The following is a 23,658-nucleotide window of genomic DNA, read 5'->3' on the forward strand; positions in this document are numbered from 1 at the left end:
GGAGTTGCTATCTTTTTTGGCTCCACTAGAACTTTCCCCATTGTTCCCGAGGCTAGATCCAGTCTGAAGGAGGCTGGTGGTGACTAGATTATGTTTTTTTGAGGATCAGAACTAAGGCCTGAAACAATAGCGTAGAGCTCCCGGTTCCTCCAACAGGAATACTAGAACCAAAACACAGCAGCTGGGATTGTGTGGGAAATAGAACAACAAAAACATCTTTTGTAAGAAGATACCTGCTAATATACTTGTAAATTGCAAATATGTAGGGATAACATTAAATAATGCATCTTTTTACCTACCTAGGGAACTCAAAAACGAACCCAGCCTCAACTTGAAAATGATTCAAATGCCAACCAAAACACATTCAAATCCATTCTGAAACTCCCTATCAACTCTCCAAATTCAAGTAAGAATTCAACATATAATTACTTTGTCTCCTGTTTTCTATGTCACTTATTTAATAGCTATATATTTTTAAAAAACCAATAATCCAATATTTAATTTTTTTGGTAAAGATTAAAACACGTAAGCTTTAGAAAATGTTTGACTTAATGCTAGGGGGGAGTCAATAAGGAGAAACTCAAGCAGTTTGATTTTTTATTTTTAATATAAGGAGATATGTGCATTAATAGGAGCAACAAATAACCTTCACTACAGAGGAAATGGGACCTTTATGTGGTTTTCCCCTCATGTTTTCTCTTAGGAACAGACTCTATTAACAATGCATCCCTAATTGAATCTGCTGCTGCTTTCTCTTCCCAACCATCTCGAAAATACTTGCTGGAGAAAATCGACATAATAACAGGGGAGGAAGCAGAATATAATGTGTTAAAGGTCTGTATATCATGTATTGCTCTTTCTGGTAGCACTTACATATATGGAATAAAGTTACTCTCAGCAGGGCAATTTAAAAAAATGCTGAAAGAAATATAGTTTTAATTAAGACTACATTGTTTAAATATAAATGTCAGAAGCTTCCAAAGCTCAAGCCAATATATTGTTATCTTCCCACATCTGTATGTATAATTTTCAGAAAAAATGGGTTGTTACCCAAATGGGTAGATCCTTAGAAAGAAGACAGCCAGGGATCCGGTCTCAAAATAACATCAGACTTTCCCTCTATACTTTTCATGCCTGTTTTTATGATCAGCGCTATTATCATACGATTGATTAATTCTACTTACTTACACTGAAAGGTTTTTTTAAAAAAACATTTATTTTTTAGTTGTAGGTGGACACAATACCTTTGTTTTATTTTTATGTGGTGCTGAGGATTGAACCCAGTGCCTCACGTATACTAGGTGAGTGCTCTACCCCTGAGCCACAACCCCAGCCCCTACACTGAAGGTTTTTAAATGGTCATAAGAAGACAATTTCAGTTTAAGGTAAAACTTTTTTTTTTCCTTTTAGGAAGGTTAGACTTGTGTACAAATCAAGAGTTTTATAGATGTATGAAAGTGTCATATTTGAGTGTTGAGTGGTATTCAGGGTACCACAACTTCATCATTTTTCAAGGAGGCAGCGATTTCCCTTTGCCTTTCCCCTTCTGCTTTTCTCTCAAGGTCTCTCCTTTCCTCCATGACCTACAGATACTTTCATTCTAATAAGTGTATCTCAAAGCATAATCCTCGGATTAGACTAACTCCATTCTTATTGAAGTAATTGCTAGGGGTGAGGCCCTGACGTGCTATATTTTGAATAGGGTTGTCTAGCTGATTTTTATACATAGGAGTATTTAAGATCCACTGATAATCACTAAATTATAGTAAGCATTTTATGGTATCACATCATATTTCTCCAAGTTCTCATGCTGACTTTGAAAATTTTTAAGCATGCTAGTAGCTCCATGAATCCTTTCAAATGTCATTCTGTAACTCAAATAATATTAAGATTAATGTAAAAATTAGTATATATAGAAACATGTGAAGTGAAAAGCAGCAAGTATGGGTAGTAATCTACAATTTATAGAAAAAAAAGAGAAGAACAAATATATGAATTGGCACATATATATGTACAGATATTTCTGGAAGGATAAACAAAATGTCATAGTGGTTACCAGTTACAGGGGTGGAAATTGTCAGATGGGGAACAAGGGTTGGGGTTCTTTTTTACTTTGTAAGGGGTTTTGTTATGGAGTTATATTTAAAAATTACATGTTTTTAAAAGTCAGATAAATTTCAAAAGGTGGTGTATAAGTAATCAACAAAGGTTATTATGGTAAAAGATCAAATAGATATGAAAGTGTTATAAGCATAGGAAATAACTTACTTTGAAAAAATTTATATATTTGATTTTTTAAAAATTGTCATTTAGATCAACTGCAAGCTTTTTATATTCAACAAAACAACTCAATCCTGGATTGAAAGGGGCAGAGGAACTTTGAGACTGAATGACACAGCAAGCAGTGACTGTGGAACATTACAGTCAAGACTAAGTAAGGAATCACTTTGTAAAGCAAGCCATGATTTTTCAGGGTAAAATTTCTGACATAAGTACACATGACTTCCTAGAGATGTGTTATAAAACACACCAATAAATCAGACTTCCTGTCAGACTGCATGGGTTCCAGCTCTGGCTCCACCACCGACTAGCTGGTGACCTTGGGCAAGTTAACTTAACCTCTTTGCCCTAGCTGAATCAATTTAAAATGGGGATAACTATATTTCATGACTTTTTGGGATATTGTGAGAATACAGCAAGACACTCCATATAAAGCACCTATGTCAGAGCCCCGGACACACCTAAATAGTCATATTATTATTAGAAGGAATGTGATGCAAATAAGTTTGTGAAGTGAAAAGTTATTCAAAAAGAAAATACCTGTTCCATAATCTGTTCTTGGAATCCCAAACATGGCATGGGAGTTGGGCTGGAGGGTCAGTTTCTAAGGAAACAGGTGTGTGGTTATTGACTCCTGCAAACAGAGCAATGATCAGAAGCTAACATCAAACTGAAAGATCCAAGAGATTTGGTGTGTTAGTCAGCTTTTCATTGTTCTGACAAAACACCTGAAATAAACAACTTAAAGGAAGAAAGATTTATTTTGGCTCATGGTTTTAGTCCATGGTCAACCAACTTCATTGCTTTGGGCCTGAGGTGAGACATAGCATCATCATGGCAGAGAGGCATGGTGGAGGAAGAGAGAGTGGAAGGGGTCAGATATAAGAAATACCCATGCCCTCAGTGATTTACTTCCTCCAACTAGGTCTCACCTTCTAGGGTTTCTATCATCTACCAGTAATGACATTAAATTATTACTCCATCAATAGATTAATCCACCGACGAGGCCAGAGCACTTGTGATCCAGTCACTTCCCAAGAGCCCCACCTCTGAACACTGTTGCACTGGGGACCAAGCCCTCAACCGATGAGCCTTTGGGGGACATTCCAGATCCAACTCATAATATTTGGCATCCAAAAGACACACTGAGCTTTGTTTAAAGGCCAAAACTAAAAGTGAGCACAGGAAGAGAGCCAGGCATAGTGAGTAGGCTTGCCAGTCAGTTTTGAGAGGCCAAAGCTTTGCAGGAGAATACTGACAGGAGATAGGTTCAGGGACATGTATATTTGTTGAGTTTCAAATATTGGGTTCAAGAAATGGATAAGGAATAGAATTCAGATTAAAAGAATAGGAACAGTGTTTTCAGTGACTGGCAAGTAGGTTTCTTTTTTTCTTTTTTTTGGGGGGGTACAGGGATTGAACTCAGGGACACTTGACCACTGAGGCACACCCCCAATCCTATTTTGTATTTGATTTAGAGAAAGGGTCTCACTGAGTTGCTTAGTACCTCACTTTTGCTGAGGCTGGCTTTGAATTTGTGATCCTCCTGCCTCAGCCTCCTGAGCCACTGGAGTTACAGGTGTGTGCCATTGTGCCTGTCCTGGCAAGCAGGTTTCTAAGTAACTCAATCAAATAATATTCCCAAGGCAGTATTAGTTGTTCTCTACTCTGGTTTAATTCAATTGCCCACCAAAAAACAAAACAAAAACAAACAAACAAACAAAAAAACAAAGAAAGAAACAAAACCCCCCAAACAATTTTTCTTTTTATTGTGCAGGTAATATATGTTCACTGTACAAAACAAAAAATGTGGATCCACGAAAAGAAAAAGAAATCACTTAAAGGCCTATCTTCCTGAGAGAACCTCTGAACAGTCCATTCTTGTGGACCTTGTTCTTTGGATACATATACGTATACACAGTTTGTGAAATTTTTGATTCATGCTGCCTTGGAACCTGACATTTTTTCAATGGTCTCCATGATTATCTTTCCATATCACTATATATTTCTGCAGTATTCTTAATGGATTCAAAATATGCTCTTGAAATGCTGCACTGTAATTTTTCCAATTCCACTTTTTGTATGCTTAAAGTTTTTGTTTCAGTTTTCTCCATTATAAACAATTCTTGGACAAATATTCTTTAAAATTTTAACCATTTTAAAATATAGTTATAGCATTTAAGCTAAAAAAAAGCTCTTCAACATAATAAAGCTCAAATATGGTTTGAAAACCAAGTTATAATCTAGTCAAATTATAACTTATTAGTGAAAATACTGTCTGACAAAAAACTACAATATTTAAAAAATGGTGAGTTTCCTGGAAGGCCAAGGAATCAAGAACTGTAATCTGATATATTCAACTTCCTATTATAGTTATGCGCAATCAAGGCAGTCTGAGGCTAATCCTCAACAGCAAACTCTGGGCTCAGATGAAAGTGCAAAGAGCAAATCGGAAAAATTTGCGAATAACGGCTACTAATTTAGAAGACAATAGCATCAAAGTATTTTTAATTCAGGTAAGTGACAAATTTCAGTGATGGAAGATTATCCTACTAATACATTAGTAGATCTCTGCAGTTCCTCTTTTGCTTTTCACTGGTATAACAATCTGTACTATTGGCAAAGAAATCAGCCATTTGTTAGTTATTTGTAGTTTAATATAATTTTATGTGGAGCTCAGAAATTAACATCAAAGTCTATAGTAATCATTTAGTACCTGTCAAAGACATTTGTATTGGGGTTGGGGTTGTGGCTCAGTGATAGAGCGCTTGCCTAGCATGCAAGAGGCACCGGGTTTGAACCTCAGCACCACATAAATGTAAAATAAAGATATTGTGTCCACCTAAAACTAAAAAATAAATATTTTTTAAAAAAGACATTTGTATCATATATGCCATCTAATCTACCTTTCCTTCCACTATTGAAATTGTGCCAAGTATCTTAATAAGTTACCAAAGTGACTATATTGTCAGCAATGGCTCCCAGGAAGAGGTTGGCAGAATCTGAAGCCTGATGTTAATACTGGAAGCTGAGATAACGAAGGCTTTGGGATCACTGGAAAGGAGCCAGTGAGAAATGGAAAAATACAGGGTTAGCAAGTTATAATAACCAATCCAACAGCAAATTCCAATTCTGAACATGAGTCAATCTCCAAGGTAACAGGATCGGAGCACAGTTTAGCTGTTCCTGGCAGGAAGAATGCTTGACCTCAAATACAAGATCCAGACACAAGAAAGCTGCCAAGAAGAAAGCCCCTCTCCTCTTGGGAAAAAAAGCTGGGTTTCCCTGGTGGGCTGAGACCCAGAATACTGGGGAATACTGAATACTCAAAGGATTTAGGCAGATGGAAATAACACAAGTAAATGGGCTTCCATAAAATAATGGAGCAAAAAGTTTGTGCCCAGTGATTAAAAACAAAGCCAAAAAACCCCAAAGGTTTTGAATTTAACTATAAATAAGAGTATTGTCAGGTGCAAGTAATGTTGTGTATTAAAATGTTAGAATGAGATGATGTTCGAACCCTGTTTGCCATTTAGGAAGATACTATTTTATACTCTGCCAGGCCAGACTCCCTTGTTTTGAATGAGAAAAGTAGTGTGCCCCAAACTGAGACTGATAAGACTCTGCTGCTCAATACCTAACCCATGCTGACTTTTTAAATTGTAGGATGTTTATTAGAGATAAGCAAACCACATATAATAAAAATCACTCAAAATTCCAACCTCAGAGATGAGGATTATTATTTTTAATTTATTTTTTGTTTTCAGAGATGATGATTATTAGTAACACTTTGGTTTATATTTACATTGATTGAGCATACCTGATTTGAAAATTTGAAATCCAAATGTTCCTAATACCCCAAACATTGAGCCACATAGATTGCCATATATAGAAAATTCCATACCTGATCTCATGTGATGGGTCCCAATCAAAACATAGGCACATTAAAAATATTGTAATAAAACTGCCTCCTACTATGTGTGAAGGTGTAGGTGAAACATAAATTTCATGTTTAGACTTGGATTCCATTCCAAAGATGTCTTTTATTATGTAAATGCAAGTATTCCAAAATTTGAAAAAAATCCAACTATGTGTATATACATATGTGCCATACTGTATATTGTAAGACTTCCAGGCAAGTTACTTAGACTTCTTTACCCTTACTTACTCATGTGCAAAATAAAGGAAATGATAAAGGACTTTATAAAACTGCTTGAGAAAAATTAATAGCAAAAATGATTATGAAAAACACATTTGTGATTTTTCACTCATCAATGTAAATGAGCGTTTTTATACTATTAAATAGTTGTATGCTGTCCAAAAATTATTTAGTAGATGTAACAGTTTGATTCTATTATGTGTCATAAATGATTCCATTAATCCCAGTGACCTGAATGATAAAAACCTGGGATTCAAGTTTCAGCATTCTGCTGAGTAGCTGTAACTCAGACAAGTCCTTTTACCTTTCTGAGCCACAGTTTCCTCATTTGTAAGGAGAAAAGGAAATAAGTAGATACTGAATATCTTTAATACCTGCTTTTGCTAATATAATGGAATAAACAATGAACCCTCTGATATTATTGTAAAAATTACATAAAGAAGAATAGTGTTAATATTGTACAATGTTATTGTTACCATTATTTTAATATTGATTAAAAAATTAAAAGAAGCATAGAAAAGTACTGGAAAGCAAGAACTGCTGATGTGTTTACTGTAAATATCATAGATTGTTTTCATGAACTTTGCTTTTTCGTCAAGCTATGTGGTGTGGAGAAATGTCTAAGCAAAGTGATGGAAAGAAAATGAAAGTCTTTTTTTTTTCCCCCTTAAAACAGTGGAAGAAGAATGGCCTTAGCAGACTTCAATTCAAACAGAAATCTTAAATGACAGTATTTTACTTTCTCAATTTACTTTTCTATTTTTTTTGTGCAGTGCTGGGAATTGAACCTGGGGCCTTATGCATGCTAGGCAAGAGCTCTACAACTGAGCCATATGCCAGGCCCCTACTTTCTCATTTTAAAATGTATAAATTGGTAGATGAATGGATAAAAAAATGTGGCATATATACACAATGACATATTACTCAGCAATAAAAGAATAAGATCATGGCGTTTGCAGGTAAATGGATGGAGTTTGAGAATATAACGTTAAGTGAAGTTAGCCAATCCCAAAAAACCAAATGCCAAATGTTTTCTTGGATATAAGGAGGCTGATTCATAGTGGGATAGAGAGAGGGAGCATGGGAGGAATAGACAAACTCTAGATAGGGCAAAAGGGTTGGAGAAGAAGGGGGTGGGCATGGGATAATTAATGATGGTGGAATGTGATGATCATTATTATCCAAAGTACAGGTATGAAGACATGAATTGGTGTGAATATACTATGTATACAACCAGAGATATGAAAAATTGTGCTCTATATGTTTAACAAGAATTATAATGCATTCTGCTGTCATATATAAATAAAAAAGTTACATAAAAAAAGAAAAAAAATGTACAAATTGGAACCTATTATTAAATTATTCACTTTAGGATGCAATTTGGTTCAAAATTAATTGGCTTTTTATTCCTTAATTTGTAGGATTGTTTGCATTTATTTACATTCTCTATTTATGCCATACAATTTCCTACTTATTAGTAGGGAAAATTAAAAATCTATCAAATGTAGCTAACATTAGTATGTGATTTGTATTATTAACTTAATGTTCCTAATGCAGGCTAGTGTCAAAGATACAGGATTTCTGTATGCAGCCATACATCATCGTCTTGTTGCACTTCGAAGCTTTGATAAGCTTCAGAAAGATGTCAATCAATCTGAAATTCAGTCAGAAACAGTCCTTCAACATTTAAGCTGTGAAAGCTGTGATGAGGATGAGGATGATTTCACCCAAGTTACTAAAAGTGGATCAGGTAAATAACTTACATTTTGATTAAAAAAGAGATTTAAAAGAAAGAGTTTGAAAAGGAAATATTAAGCACAATCCCTAGATAGTAAATAGACTTAAAAAAGAAAAACAAACTGATCTGTTAAAGTGGGTTTTCGTTAGAGCCCTGGCTATTTGGATTCTAGGAACGGGTTGGAAAATTCCTGTCCTCTGTATGTCGTCTTCATTAGGATTTTACCAAGCCAGCCTCACTGTGACTCATGCATGTCACTTGCTTACACATTGTACCCAAACTATATTTTCATTGGGTATGGTGGCCCATGCCTGTAATCCCAGTGCCTCAGGAGGTTGAAGCAGTAGTATTGCAAGTTCAAGGCCAGCCTCAGCAACTTAGCAAGGTTGTAACCAATTTATAGAGACCTTGTTTCAAAATAAAAAATAAAAAAGGGCTGGGAATGTAGCTCAGTTGTAAAGCACCTCTGGGTTCAATCCCCAGTACCAGAAAACAAAAACAAAAGAAAAAGGAGAAGGAGAAGGAGAAGAAGCAGAAGCAGCAGCAACCACAATATTTTCAATTTTTAAGAATTTATGTTGCTACCTGGAAACTAACCACTTATTCATATTTCTCTTCATTTGTTCTCATTCTCTTATCAACTATCATAGGGGAAATTATAAATACACATAACAGGGCCATGAGGTAAATCTGGCTTCAAACCCTGAAAATCCTGTTTATTTTCCTTTTGAAATTTGGCTACTTGTAAAGATAATTAGGTTGCACATAATCAATCTTCAAGTCTTCCTTTGCCTAGGGTAAAAAAAACCCTTCTATTTCTTCTATTGTGCCAGGATCCACCAATAAACTAAGGTCAAAGTGCAGGCAGCAGTAAATAGATTTTTAGGTTTTGTTTCAGTGCTTGTCTTTATGTGTGTATTTAAAAGTAAAATTCATCAATTTTAGAAGACACATTGCCAAAGAACAGTAAGCTTGACTTTGTTATATGCATATATAACGTATAACATTTCATTCTAATAAGTTATCCAAGAATTTTCAGTCATAGTTTCACTTAGCCCTGAATTCTCTTTTATGGGGGAATGAGTAATATAATTACAAAGATATTGTAGTAATAAGCATTTTAAGACTTTTAATAATTTTTAAGTCTTAAAGTTGTCTAATAATATATAACAACACTTTCTCAAAGAATGCATGTAGAACTGGATAAAAAAAACTTTTTTTTCCTAACTTTAAACATAAATACAAAGAAAAATACATAAAACATGCAATCAGGATGATAGTCTTTTTGACTCAATGAGCCAGAGAACTAAGTGATACAAATTTTTGCTACTTTTAACAAATCTATAAAACAAATGGTTTAATATTGTCTGAAATATATGCATGAATAAATGGGATGGTCTTTTATTAAAAAAATGTCAATTTGAAATAGGTATTCGTGGCAAAATTCTCTGTCAAACAATGAGACCTATTTTTGATATTTATATTCTATCTCAGGAAAGGGTGGCATGTAACTAACTTAATGCAAAACAATGGAAATAATGTGAAGCAAATGTCAATCAGATGAACTTCCCTTCTTTTGCCATTATTTCCCCTTTTTCACTGTCTTCTCCAGAAGGCACTGCAAACAAATGCTAAAATGTTATGGAAGTTATAGAAAGCCTAATTTTTTGGACTTTGTTGCCATGAATTAAGGAATATTTTTAATGATCTGAAAATATCATATTTGAAATTATTAGCAACATTTCTAAATGTTACTCACAAAACAGATCTGTATTTTTAAAATTTCCTTATCAGTGAACATATTCATGTTTAGTTGCATTCAATAATAAATCTGGTCTAAATATAACATTGTATAATAAAATATTTCAAATTTATATCACAGATCCTTCTAGGTGGACCAACAGACAGTCGGTTGCCTGTTCATGAGTACTACCTACCATAAATATGACAACATCTATAAAACAATTGGTCATCCTCCTGAAAAGACCAAACCATCTTAAATAAGAAGATCCTATTCATTCCTTGAAGAGTTTTTACAGAAAAGTTTAAGAAATATAATTTACTGCAATTACAAATGTCTCTTATGTTTTACATTTTATATTTTGATTATTGTGGAGAAAATGACAGAACTTAAGAAATAAATGGACTTCAGAAGTTCAAAATTTATTGTCTTTGAGAAAGTTAATTTAGACTAGGATTGGATAACTACTTTGGACTATTCATCACATTGATGGATATCATACTTAAAGTTGTAAATTGTTAGATTCGATAAATAACTAACTAAAATATTTATTTTTTCAGACATACATTGTCTGGCCATAAAACAAATATTTTACTAAATTTCCAGTCTCATTTCTTTAAAAAATATTATAATTGCAAAACATTTCATTAAATCATGTTTATCTTCTGGGAAATGTATATTTTCACTTGGCATTTGGATTCCCTAACAATATAAGCTTCTACATTCAAGCATGAATTCCTTTGCAGAAAGTTTCTGTTCTCGAACTTGTATCCATTGCATCTTGTATATGCTTGACTCTTGGTCAGCACATGATAGTTATTGAATGAATGAACAAACTATAATAAGTTATCTATATATCAAAAAAGCAAGTATACAAAAAGCCAAAAAATTTTAACTTGTTCTTTGCTTTATTTATGTAATTAAATTGTCATTAATATTCCAGTCGGTGTGGCGTATTAAGACATTTTTAAAATGAATGTACCACATGTAGTCAAATGAGTCTTTCTCCTAAATTCCATTATTATGGTAGACTACAGAAATTCAAACAATTGTGCAACAGAATTTTGGTGCTTTTCTTTGGGATTTGTTTCAGAGATAGTTTATGCACCATACAAGAAAATTAGTACTTAAGCCATATTTCATTTTCAGTACAGTTTGATTACCCTAGGGCTTTAAAATTACTTTTGATGAGGATCCCTAAACAATTCCCCTATTAGAGGACAAAGATTCACAATTACAAAATGATTTCTGAAAATGTTTTGAATGATGACAATATAACTGGAATAAGGTTATAACTTCACAAAGTTCTACATTGAAGACCAATGTTCATTTAGAAATATGTGAGAAGGAAAGTTGCATTACTTTATTACCTTTTATAGTAATAAAAGCAATCTCTCTCTCTATATATAATCTATCTAATCAATATTAAATTTAACCTTAGCTAATGCCTGAAAGGTTAGCATATGAAAGTGGAATTAACTACTTTAAAGACTATGATTTGGTGAATATGTTAATTATTTAAAGTTTTGCTCTTTACCCAGGACTAAGTAACTATAACTTAGTATAGCTACTCAGAGAGGTCAGTTCATTCTTCCATTCTTAGTGCATAAAATCCTTTACTTAAAAACAGTGGCTCAGAAAATGAAAGTTAATGTGGAAAGGAAGAAAGGAAAGGTAGAGAGAAGAAAATAAATCTTTGAAGAGAAGGATATAAATAATTAAAAACAGGTATTTAGACTTTCTCTAGACCTCTACCCTGCCTCCCCTCCCCACTCTAGAAGAGTGATTCTGATGTAGCATACACTCAGTGGAGTCTCACTAGAAACACAACATAAACAGGGAGACATTTGAAGAAGATATTGAAGTATTGGTTCTCTTTTCTCATAAGATCTTAGCTATGTGGGGATATTGTGATTACAGTATAACTGTTAAAGTGAAGTACAGAACAGAAATCTTCTTCATCTTCCTGATGTGATCATTTTTGTCCCTATGCTAATGTGGATATGAAGCAATATTTTATAAATACCCCAAACATTTCAATATAAGTTTAATGAATTCTATCATTTTCTTTGGATTTCTCTGCATATATCAAAGGGAAAAAAAAGACCATCTAATTTGTGCTCTATGTAGAAATACCAGTGCAAGAGAACCAAACTAGGATTAGAATATCAGGAAGGCATAGAGAGAAGACGTGAAGGTGTCTGGACAATGAATATAGAGGGACAGCAGGAATGATGTTTAGCTCATGATCTTCTCAACCCATTTCAATGACAGAAATAAAAAATTTATAGCTTTCCCTTGTCTTATGTTGCATCTAGCCATCTTCTTTTGGCTTTCTATGTTCTTTGACCCTCTTTAATGCGAAGAGATCAAATTGTACAATGGTATTCACTTTCATAAGTTACTTAGCTATGTGACTTCAAAGCCTACATTTTCGATTTTCACAGAGGTTGTTTATATTAAAATTTACTTAACTAGAATAAAATATATTAGTTATCTATGTATAAATCTTATATTAAGATAATTTAAATCTTATCTTTCAATAGGATTTTACCCCAATCTTGAAGCTTAATTATGGGCTGTTAAAATGTTTTTTCTTGAAACAATTATTATTTTACATTTGTTACTATGGAAGCAAGAATACTTAGTCCCCAGGGGAAAACATCCTATAAAAGTCTCAAAGAATGCAAATGTCATAAAAGAGAGGTATATATCTTCATCCTTTCTCCATATTTTTATTGGTGCATTATAATTATACATAGTAGTGGGATCTGTTGTTACATATTTGTACATGCACATGATATCACAATATAATTTGGTTCAATACATTCCCCAGTATTTCCCCCTCTCTCTCCTCCTCCCTTTCCCTGGTCCCTTTCCTCTACTAGTCTTCCTTGATTATGAAAATTGAAGGCTGTCTTTTGTAGAGTCAGCTATATATGAAATGAGATGGACAGTTTCTAGGAATTGGGAAAGATACATCTTATGATCTCTGTAAATCTTTAAATTATGAATATCACAATGATATATAATATTTCCCCCCCAAAAAACTTTGAGAACAATTAAACTTGCTTAAAATGTGGTTATCACTTGGCTGGCTAGGCTCTATATACCAACCTTACCATTGATGAAGTTCAAGTTTGAAACTCTCATTCACTAGAAAAACTCACCAGCTTCATCATAGATGGGTTCAAATTTGAAACTCAATAATATTACAGTGGTTTTCTGTATCAGGGATTGAACTCAGGGGCACTCAACCACTGAGCTATACTGGCAGCCCTTTTGATTTTTTATTTTGAGATATTAAGTTGGTTAGGCGCTTGCTAAGTTACTAAGGCTGGCTTTGAACTTGCCCTCCTCCTGCCTCAGAGTCCTGAGTGACTGGGATTATAGGCATTTGCCACTGTACCCAGTAATTTTTTTTAGTTATTTGAGCATATGTGAAACTGATATTAGATCCATGAATGAATGTCAGAATTCTCCCCCCAACCCCAACAGTCAGATTATAATTATAGTATTAGTTAATTTTTGACTTCAGAGTTGGAGTTAACATGAATATATTTAAAATTTCTATGATATTCACTAACTTTGGCATTGGAGGAATTATTGAAATGACTGGTGAATGTTTAGCTTCTATGGATTTGATGATATAGTTTTCTAACAACCAGAGTATTACTAAGATTTCTTAATTTCTACCAATCAAGTGGATATAAAACATTATTTCCTTGTGACCTTAATTTGTATTTTCCATTAAATATCTTTCCAGGTATTTATTCACTGCTGTGTTCCTCCTAAGAAATTACTCTTCATAATTTTTGCAAAGCTAAAAATTGTCATTTTCTCTTTTTGTTGTTTCCTAACATATACACGATAAAAGCCAAATTCCTACGTATGAATATAACACTTTCCAGGTCTTTACTCCATCTTTAGCTTGAATCCCAGTGTTGCTTATCCCTCTCTAAATTCTCTAGGAATTAAGAAATGCTATTTCATTACTTGTATGCTTCTGCTTATATTATTTCTTTTTGCAAAATTCCTTTCTCACTCTTGATACCAATGCTTCACTCATTCTTTAGAACTTAGCTCCTGGTATTTCCAGAATGCTTTCTCTAATTCTTCTTAGGCTGAATTAAGACGTATTCCTCCAAATTCCTAAAGCACTATGTGGGTAACTCTCTTATTACATAGATTTTAGGATACTCAAGGGGAAGGATTCTTTAGCACTTACCAAGAGATTTCTACTGGTAGGTGTTGTATATATAAAACTCAAAAGAGATATTATCTGATAGGAAGCTAAGAAAGAGGATTTGAAGCCCAAGAGAAAATACTGGCTAAAGTTGTTGGAGTAGATGAAGTCAGGAAAGGGAAAAGGGGTAAATATTTGCCAATGTTTACTTTTTAATGGACACAGGGCTAGGTATTTGTGCATGTATCTACAACTTTCTGAGGTAGCTATTATGTTTCATAAATGAAGAAGTAAGCCCAGAAAAGTTAAACAACCAGTTCAAAGTTCACAAAGCTAATAAATGTTAAAGCTGGGATTTGAACCAAAGTCTTTCAAGGCCTGAGCTCTTTTCATTGCACAACACTGGAGTTCACTCAGGAGTGGAGGGGGCTAGCAAGGGAATGTGAGAAAGAGGGAGAAAAGAAACAAGGACAGAAGATAGATTGTGGAGATGGGTTTAGGAAAAATTCAAAAAGGGAAAAGAGATGGAAGAAATACCATTAGGGACTGATATACAGGGAGACATAATAAAAGACCAGAGAAAAACTGATAACCATTTCAAATTCTGCAAAAAGATCAAGTAATTTAAGGACTGGAAAATGTCTTGAGTTCAGTCACATCATTTGGTAACCTTTGAAATGGCAGTAATTAGTGAAGTAGTGGGACTCTTGATCATAACCAGTTGAGGGCTGAAAAATAGGCAGGGATGTGGCAATGACTGATGAGGAGATACTCTTCCAAAAATCTTTGCTGCAGCAACAGGAACATAGGAAATAAGTAAAAACTAGGGCTTATAAGCTTCTTTCTTTAAAATTTTAATGTTGTAATAGACATGAGCATGTTTAAGTACTGAAGGGGAAAATCCAGTAAGGAGGGAGAACTCAAGATACATGGGAGAGGATAACTTAAGGAAACAATTTTCAAGGAGAAGGGACCCAACATAATAACGGACAAAGGGACATCCTGAGAAGATGTCAATGTATATTACACTTGTAGCGTCAAATGGAAGAGGATCAAAAATGTCTTTATTTGTGAAGTGGAAAAGAAAGAGTTCTGAAATTCACGTATGCCCAACAAAACTCATAACTTTGATCTTAAACAGGTTCTCCTACTTCATTTTTTTGTCAAATGGATTAACTAACATTCACCCGGGCTTCAAAATTCAGTGTCATCTGTGATTTCTCTCTTCCTAATAGCTAATGAATTATGATGTGTTAGAATAGGAAGGATCCTGAGGATATCCAAGTTACAGGTAAGTTACCTGCCACAGAAGTTAATAAGTTATTTTAAGGTTGTTAAAGTCGTAATGGGAAGGAGTCAGTGACAAAAATTTTAGAAGTAAACACCTATCAGACTAAATTATTTACGTTCCCAGCCTAATATGCTACCTGACACACAGGAGGCACTGGAAAAATACAATGAACCAGTTAATGCGTGCCAGTGCTGGTGGCTAGCTCAGAAATACAAGATTCACTGAGTCAATGTGAGCTTGGTAGAACCTTATAATCACCACTTTAATCTCAGTTTACAGTGGAGGAATTTGAGGCCCAGGAAGTATAACCTGCCCAAAGTCAAAAGGTATTTACTGGGTAGTCTGAGGGCTACAAAGTGTAGAAAGAAAGTGTCAAAGCAAGAAGATCTACTGAGCAGAAGGTATTGAACACTAGGATGCCCCTAACACTTGATTCTTTCCTTAGAATATGTCCTTTCCCTTCTACTCCTTTTTTTTTTTTCTTTTTTGGTAGTGCTAGGGATTGAACCCAGGGCCTTAATGCATGTGAGGCAAGCACTCTACCAGCTGAGCTGTATCCACAGCCCTCCCATTACTCCCATTAACCTGGGTCTTTATCTTTCCCTCTGTAACTATTCCAACAGCCTCCTGCCTTCCCCTGGCATCCCTGTCTATTCAACATTCCAAAGCCAGATCAATAGTCACCAAACATTGCTTTCAACTCTTTTTCAGTTAGAAGCTTTCAAAGCCTACAGGATAAAGTCCAACTTACTGTTAACCCTTCATTCTTGACCCATCTAGTTTTTCAACCCTCTCTCCTCATCTAGACATGCTCCAGACGGCCTGATGCCTCTACCTCTACCTCCAAGTTCCTCTGAGGGTGCGACCTTTCTCTCCCCTGGCTGATGGCTCTGGTGGCCAGCAGGGCAGGCAGAGGGCCCCACGCTTAGGACTCCAAGCCCGGCTTAATGCTCTTAAGTCCTCTTGACAGCCGTTATGCCTTCTGAACTAAAGGCTCGGCATCTTCCTTTTACACTACAGCCCGCCGCAAATTGTCAGCTGGCCCTGGGTTGGATACTTCAGCTATCCAACAAGCAATGGTTACAAAGCACCGAGGGCGTAGGGTCTACTGGGATCAGCATAAGGAAAGAACCACAACAAAACAGAGCCTGCTTTCCCGCCAGGCGCTTAAAACCCCGCCCGCAGCCCCCTTGCCGCCTCAGACCGGTTCCAGCTGGATTTCTGGAGACAGCTCGAACGCCAAATAGAATTCCCCCTCTTTTCCCGGTCCCGACCAATCTTCGCAGCCCCTCGGGCGCTGACACCGCAGCGGGCTCTGATTGGCTGACAGAGTAAGCCTGGGGTGGGCGAAGAGCGACGGTAGGAAAGGGGGCGTGGCGGGAGGGAGGGCCGCGGGAGAAGAGGTGACTGCGCAGGCGCCAATGGAAACGGATAAACAAACAAAACCCACCATCCTTGGGCCTCCCGCTCTTCCCCGCCCACCTGTCCCCGGCGGGGACTCACCCTCCTCCCAGTCGCGCCGCTTTCCCCGCCCGCGGCAACGTCTGGGCACGTCCCCCTCGCGGCGCGGGCCACGCACGTCCCTGCGCTTAACCTCTGCCAGTCCGGCGCTAAGTTAAAGGCCGGGACGGTGCGGTCTGCGCGCACTCCTGGAGGCGGGGTGCGCAGGCAGGAGCCCGAGCCTGCAGCAGCGGCCGGGCAGACGATGACTTGCTACCGGGGCTTCCTGCTGGGCAGCTGTTGTCGCGTGGCGGGCGGCCGGGCGGCGCTGCGTGGGTCAGGCGCGGGAGGCCCTGCCGCGCGGCCCCGGCTTGGCGGTGACGGCGACCGGAGGCACCTAGGGCACGGGCAGCCGCGCGAGCTGGCGGGCTGTGGCAGCCGTCCGGAAGGCGGCTTCCGCCCCTCGCGGGTGGTGGTGGTGGCCAAAACCACCCGGTACGAGTTCGAGCAGCAGCGGTACCGCTACGCGGAGCTCTCGGAAGAGGACCTGAAGCAGCTGGTGGGTCGCCGCGGCCCCCGCCGTTTTGACTCTTACCAGCCCCAAGTCGCTCCCTGGCTGGGCCGGGGCTTTGGTGGGTGGCTGCGTCCCTTCGGGGGGGGGGTGGGGAACAACTCTTGGGACGACTTTTCTTCCCAGGGCACCCCTGGCGCCCCGCGTGCCTCTCGCTGTCCTTTACTCCCTCTGGCTTCGCCTGTGAACTCCCTTCGCGCGCGCGTGTGGGGCTTGGATGGGATGGGCGAGGGGACGGGTCCGGGTGAGCGCAGAGACCTCCAGGCAGGGGGGCCGAGGCTGCCTTATTTTGGGAAAAGGGGCTACTGTGTGGCTCCGTAGAGAGGGGCTTGGGGGTTCACTTGTGCTCTCTCCACCGCTGCTGTCATCCCCTCGAGGTGAAAAGCAACTCCAGCCCCCAGAAAGGTGGGTGGGTGGCTTGAGATCCGGGCGCCCTGGAAACAGCTCCCGAAGCCGCTGCGAGAAAGTGGGCCTCTGAGTGCCTTAGTGGGCTGCGGAAAAGAGGGCGAAGGTACTGCGGACACACCCCCTTTTACTTTGCCAGACCGCCCAGGCCTGGGACACTCCGGGAAAGCCCGCTTTTAACATGCTGGAATGGTGGCTGTTAGACAGTGGTCTTAGTTTGTTTTCAAAGCACGGGTGTCTGGTGTTGGGAAGGGCAAAGGAGGAGATTAAACTTCAATATATGTTTTTAAGTGAAAAGTTAGAAAGTAAAAGGAGCAAGTAGCTCGGGTAACATGTGAAATAAAAAAGCCCATGTCTCTAATGTCATGCCTCCACAGTAGACTATATTTAGTATATTAATATCTTTACGAAGTATATAAATACAAGGGGTAGAACACTGCGTTGGACACTGCCACCTCCCCCCCCCTCACCACGCCCCCGGCCTTTTGAAAATTTTTGATTCCATGTCCGTATTCACCAGCTTTTGGAAATGGAGAGTGACTCATACTGCCAAGACCAATATGTTCTGAAAAATCTTTTAGAGATCTGTGCATCAAAGGCTTTGAAACTAACTGCATTTAATTGTTATGAGTTTAATACTCTAGTAGGCCGCCTGTTCTAAACACCTGGTTTTCTTTGTAATCTTCAGCATAGTCATTTTGTAGACATCAAAATGCAACTGTGAATCTTTGCTTAAGTACTAAATCTTCTTGGATGGGTTAATCCAAGAGGGCTCCTTCATTCACCTGATGGAAATTTAGGGGCAGATTTATTTTCTAAGTGTTTGAAGGTAGCAGTTTATATAAAACACCTGGAGCATTTAAAGAATAAAATCAACAGTGAAGAGGAGACTAGGGTAGTTGAGCTTGTGTTAAGAGATTGAAATTGGGGTGAGGTAGGGAATGGTAAAGTCAGATGAAAGTACATTGTTTCTATTTTGGGAAAGGGGTGTGTCTTTTGGATTGTATGCCTAATTTAGCAAGGTTCACTTTTTAGAAACTTAAATGTCAGGAATGCATAGTGTTTTAATACAATTTTTGTCCAAGCTAAAGTAGTACACTAAAACAACAACAACAACAATAACAAAACACCCCAAAAAGAAAGAATTGAAGTAGTACACTCAATGGGTATAATCAAACAGTGGGGGGTTGGGGGTCAGGAGCTCTGGGCTCTGCTTCTGTGTGGTTAACTTCCTATTTTTAACTTCTGGGTGAAAATGATACACTTTGTTTAGTATTTTCAGCTTTCAGTATTCTGTAGAAGAAATGCTAGTATTGGAGTAGATAGCCTTCAAGGTCCTTTCTAGTGCTAACATTTTTCAAGGCTTCAGGAAAATAGGCGGCATCTGAATTGGGATGAACTCTTGGACTTCTGAACAAGATTGCTACTAATAAAAACTATGTAGAGAAATCAGTTAAGTCTTTAAAAAGCAAACTACCAGTGTACCCTCTCTGAATGTGGAAATCGCTGATAGGTAAATATTTGTCTATTGCTAGGTAATTCTGTTTTGAAAAAGAAAGCTTTGAAGTATAACTAATGGACCATAAAATACAGTTTTGTAATCGTCAGGCCGTGGAATAGTTTTTGCTGATGATGGTGTTATAATTTTATTGGATTAGTTCCTAACTAATAATAAATTATTTTACATTTATGTTAAGGCTAATATTCAACAATGCAGTAACATTAGATATAGCTCAGATCAGAGGTCAGGAACAGAACAGGCCAAAGAATACTGGGCTGTGTGAGGTTAACATGGAATTCTTAATAGACATGATAAGAACATAAATGTTGTTTGCTGTATTGTTGGGGTGAATTGTTAAGATATATTAATTATGTGAATTGAATATTAAAGAAATGGCCAAATACTCTTCTGGCACGTGTCACAGTAACTTGATTCTGTATCAAAACATTCTCTTTTGTTGTTGTTGTTTTTAATGTAAAATAGATCTCTATTAGGGTACTTGTTAAAATGCAAATGGCAGATGAAAGTCAGAGTGCCTGTGTACTTTTATACCCCAAGCCTCCTGGGTTTCTAACTTTGTAGAAATAAGCAATTAGAGGAAATATCTTTTTAGTTGATAAAAACCTGTAGAGAGAACAGGATTATGTCCTTCAAGCTGGGTTAAACTTTTGACTTTCAGTTACTCTTTTATACTGCTTTATATTTCTGAGTCTTGCTTTTCTGCCTATTGATTGAACAAATTTTTAGTCAAGGATTTTACCTCTCTTGTCTCATGACTTTGCAATAATCAATGAATCTATTACTACAGTTTATTTGTGTTATGAGAGATGTAGATGTTGGTAGATGTGAAACTTTTAATCAGGTTCCACAATAATCACAAATTATATCTTTAGATGAAACAGAACTAATTTGGAAAGGGTTTTGATACCAGAAACATATCTAATTGGCCAAAGAAAAAATTTGATTTAAATTTCTTTATTTTTTTTTGTAGTTGTGTGTGGACAGCATGCCTTATTTTTTTATTTGTAAGCAGTGCTGAGGATTGAACCCAGTGCTCTGCCACTGAGCTACAGCCCCAGCCCATGTCTTTTTATATATATCAAATAAGGAATCAGTTTCATCAACTTCATTCTAAGTCTCATAATTTCAGAGGCAACTTTAATAGTTCCCCTTTTTAGTTTTAGGTTTTTAAATAAAATTAATAATGGAATAGAATAATTTCATTTAATAGCACCTCTATTATTGTATATAAATTATTCCTATTTATTGCCTTCTTAACTGATTTGGGAGGTGCAGTGCCTTGGATTTGTTTTCTTTGTTTCCTGAAAAAGATCATGCAGCTTAGGTTGTAGCTCTAAGGCAGATAATACTTTTGCCACATGGTATGCAGTAAGTGTATTGTATACAGTGTGAATATTTATCAAATTAAAGAACATCATTTGGAGTACTGCCAGACCCTTCTTTCTAACTGAAGCTTACTCCTCTCAAATCTTCTAGACCCAGGCACCAAAGTGGTCTATCTAAAACTGAACATCTGGTCACTTAGCTCTTCTGCTTACAACTCCTCAACAGCTCCATAACCTTTTGTCACCTAGGGAACTTGTTAAAGTGCAGATGTTTGAATGTTAGCCCACAAGATTTTGATTTGACTGGTGGAGAATTCCCAGACTTTGTTTCTCTGAACCACACCCTTAACATTTCTAATTCTTTGGCCTAATTCCCTGGTTCTGTGTTTTTTAACCAGCTCCCCAGGTTTGTAAGTGGCTCCCTGCTCACACTTTGAGAAACACTGTTGTAGTTTCAACAATGATTCCTTTCTGGACTGGGGTGTCTGTCAGCCTCGTGAGCTTCATTTCTGATCACTTGTCTTGAATTTTATATTTTGGCAATTTTAAACAGTTTTAATTTCCATTAGATGTCATGCTGATATAATTTATTTATGGATCAGTAGCACATTAAAATGGCTCAAAATGTAAAAGATACAAAATATTATACAATAAAGACTTTCTTTTGTCATCTGTCATTCGGTTTTGGTCCCTGCAACTAACATCAGTTTCTTCTGTTTCCTTATAGAAATAGTCTGTATATACACATCAGCAGTGGAAACATTCTTTACCCCATCCCTTTTTACTCAGTGATAACATACTACTTAAATTACTCTTCACTTTTTTTTAGCTTAATGGTATTTGTGGAGATTGGCATAAAGAACACTCTCATTCTTTAATAGTGTCTATTTCATGTTATTCCATTATGTGCACATTATTTAACACTTCAATTGATTTGACCTTCTATTAAATACATTCTTCAGTGAATAAAATTTGTGTTTATATGTGTGTAAATCAAGCTCTAAGATAAATACCTAAAAGTGGAATTGCTGAGTCAAAAGGCACAAGCATATGAAATTTTAGTAAGTATTGCCAAATTGCCTTAAAAGATTATACCAGTTTACTTTAATCAGCAATGTGTGAGGGTACCTGTGTTTTCATAAACTGTTTATCAAATTTTGGAATCTTTACTAACCCAGTAGGTGAAAAATGATATTTTAGGGAGATTTGATTTGCATCTCTCAGTGTCTTTTCCTTTGAAGCTCCCTTTGTGTTGAATGCTATTCTCCAACCTCTATCTAATTCCTGTTGTGAGCTAAGTCTCAGACATTTCTTTCTCAGGAAACCTTGTTAGCCAGTTTGTGTCCCTGTTTCTCTCTGCTACCAAGGTTGGGTTAGGTATTCTTCATTATATTTTCTTAGTATTTATTTGTGATTATTTTCTTCTCAACTGTAAATGGATTTCTGGACTAGAACTCTATCTTATAATCCTCTTTGATTCCTGCCCCCCTCTCTTCCTAGAAAGGGTGGTGAATGTTTGTGATGTTCTTTAATTTTAATTTTTTTCTCCCTGAGGCTGTGGACCAACTTTGTTCCTTTCCAGGGCCTTATTACCAGCTGTGGGTCTTTCAGATGTTAGTTACTAAAAGCTTAAGGCAGAGGTTACCAACACTGGTTCTTTGAAAGGGGTCAGGTTAAATATATTTGAGAAACATCAGTCTAAAGAAAGGTTGATTTTTATTTGACCACAGGATTTTTTGGGGGGGTTGGGGGGTTGGGCAGAAAACAAAATTCTGTGGAACACAACTTAGAAAATAGAGGCTTACGGTAAACACATTTTCATAAATATTTGCGAATAGGAGACTCATAAAGAAGTAGAAGGATTAAATATAACACTAGCTGAAATGCCACCACTCCAGAGCCATTAACTATTAGAGCTCTGATTTTCAACCTTCACTGTGTATGGGCAGTACCTCAGGAAGGATTGTGAAAACTACAAATATGTGGCCAGTCATGAGATTATAAATAACATAATTTTTCATGTTGTCACTTTTCTTGTATTTTTAATTATATGACTTAAGCTCTAAGTAAGTGAAAGTGTTTATTGGGGAACATTAATATCTCAACTGGTAAAATGTAAGTTGATTTTATTTCATTATCAAGAACTTTGTAATATCTTACAGAAATTTGTCCTTTCACAATATAAACAAGTGTGCCAGTTATTTTGTGTCTTAGGAAAATTCATTATCTTTTTTTTTTCCTTCATAATAGGCCATTGGGTGTGTGTTGTGCAGAAAATCAGACCAGCCTTTGTAAAACATTTACATTCAGGGAGGGTTTACCCAGTTGTCTCCCTCTTCCTAAATGAAAGTTCGTACAATTATGTACTTAAAAAAGCACTGATTCAGTCACTTAAATTATACAGGTGTATTACTAAGGTAGATCATGGAAGCGAACTGAAGATTTGTTTAATTTACCTTGGCTTGTATAGTGTTTTTTAAATGATTTTTTTTTGAGGAACCTATACCTTTGAAGTCTTGCTTTTCTTTAAAGAAGTATTTTTGTAATAGGAAAATAATTTTTAAAGTTATGATCTACTTTAAATAATGACAGTGTAGCAGGTATTTTTTAGTGTCACCAGCATCTAGGAAATTTGTTAATTTGTTTTAAGTATCATCTTTATTTATTCATCAAGCCATTTACTGGGCACCTGCCAAACTACCAGGCATCCTTCTAGGATTGGGAGAATTAAGGATGAAGAGAGTTTCCAAATCTATGGAGAAAATATATTACTTGGTATTATAAGTGGTCCATGGGAATACAGAAAATGGAGAGATAGGTTAGGAAGTAGAAGGATAAAGAGAAGAAAAAAAGGAAGACATTTGATTTTTTTTCAAAATTTTAATAGATTTTTTCAGTTATGGTTTATTTTAAATCTATAGAAAAATTTTAGAAACTTAACAAGATACCTGTGTATTCAGTTATCTAGACTTAGCTGATATTAACGTTTTTTCCATATTA

General features: G+C 36.7%; 2 protein-coding genes across 5 annotated transcripts in view; both read left to right on the forward strand.

The window, feature by feature from the left end:
• The window catches only part of Ranbp3l (RAN binding protein 3 like), a 54,226-nt gene extending 43,366 nt beyond the window's left edge, over nt 1-10,860 (forward strand). The window contains exons 10-15 of the mRNA XM_046422265.2: nt 304-406; nt 704-834; nt 2,314-2,434; nt 4,654-4,796; nt 7,997-8,189; nt 10,060-10,860. Of these exons, the coding sequence (XP_046278221.1) occupies nt 304-406; nt 704-834; nt 2,314-2,434; nt 4,654-4,796; nt 7,997-8,189; nt 10,060-10,103 (735 nt within the window). The 3' untranslated portion in view covers nt 10,104-10,860. The remainder of the gene's footprint in view (nt 1-303; nt 407-703; nt 835-2,313; nt 2,435-4,653; nt 4,797-7,996; nt 8,190-10,059) is intronic.
• Nucleotides 10,861-16,907: 6,047 nt separating this feature from the next.
• Nucleotides 16,908-23,658, forward strand: part of Nadk2 (NAD kinase 2, mitochondrial) — a 46,735-nt gene continuing 39,984 nt past the window's right edge. Inside the window, exon 1 of one of the 4 annotated variants that reach the window (XM_046422347.2) lies at nt 16,908-17,394. In XM_046422347.2, the coding sequence (XP_046278303.1) occupies nt 17,101-17,394 (294 nt within the window). In that variant the 5' untranslated portion in view covers nt 16,908-17,100. The remainder of the gene's footprint in view (nt 17,395-23,658) is intronic. The other 3 variants (XM_046422349.2, XM_046422346.2, XM_046422348.2) reach the window with 3 other exon arrangements.

Source organism: Marmota monax, unplaced genomic scaffold (assembly GCF_021218885.2).
Source record: "Marmota monax isolate L192 unplaced genomic scaffold, Marmota_monax_Labrador192_F-V1.1 WCK01_AAM20220418_F8-fsc00077, whole genome shotgun sequence".
Taxonomy (NCBI): Eukaryota; Metazoa; Chordata; class Mammalia; order Rodentia; family Sciuridae; genus Marmota; species Marmota monax.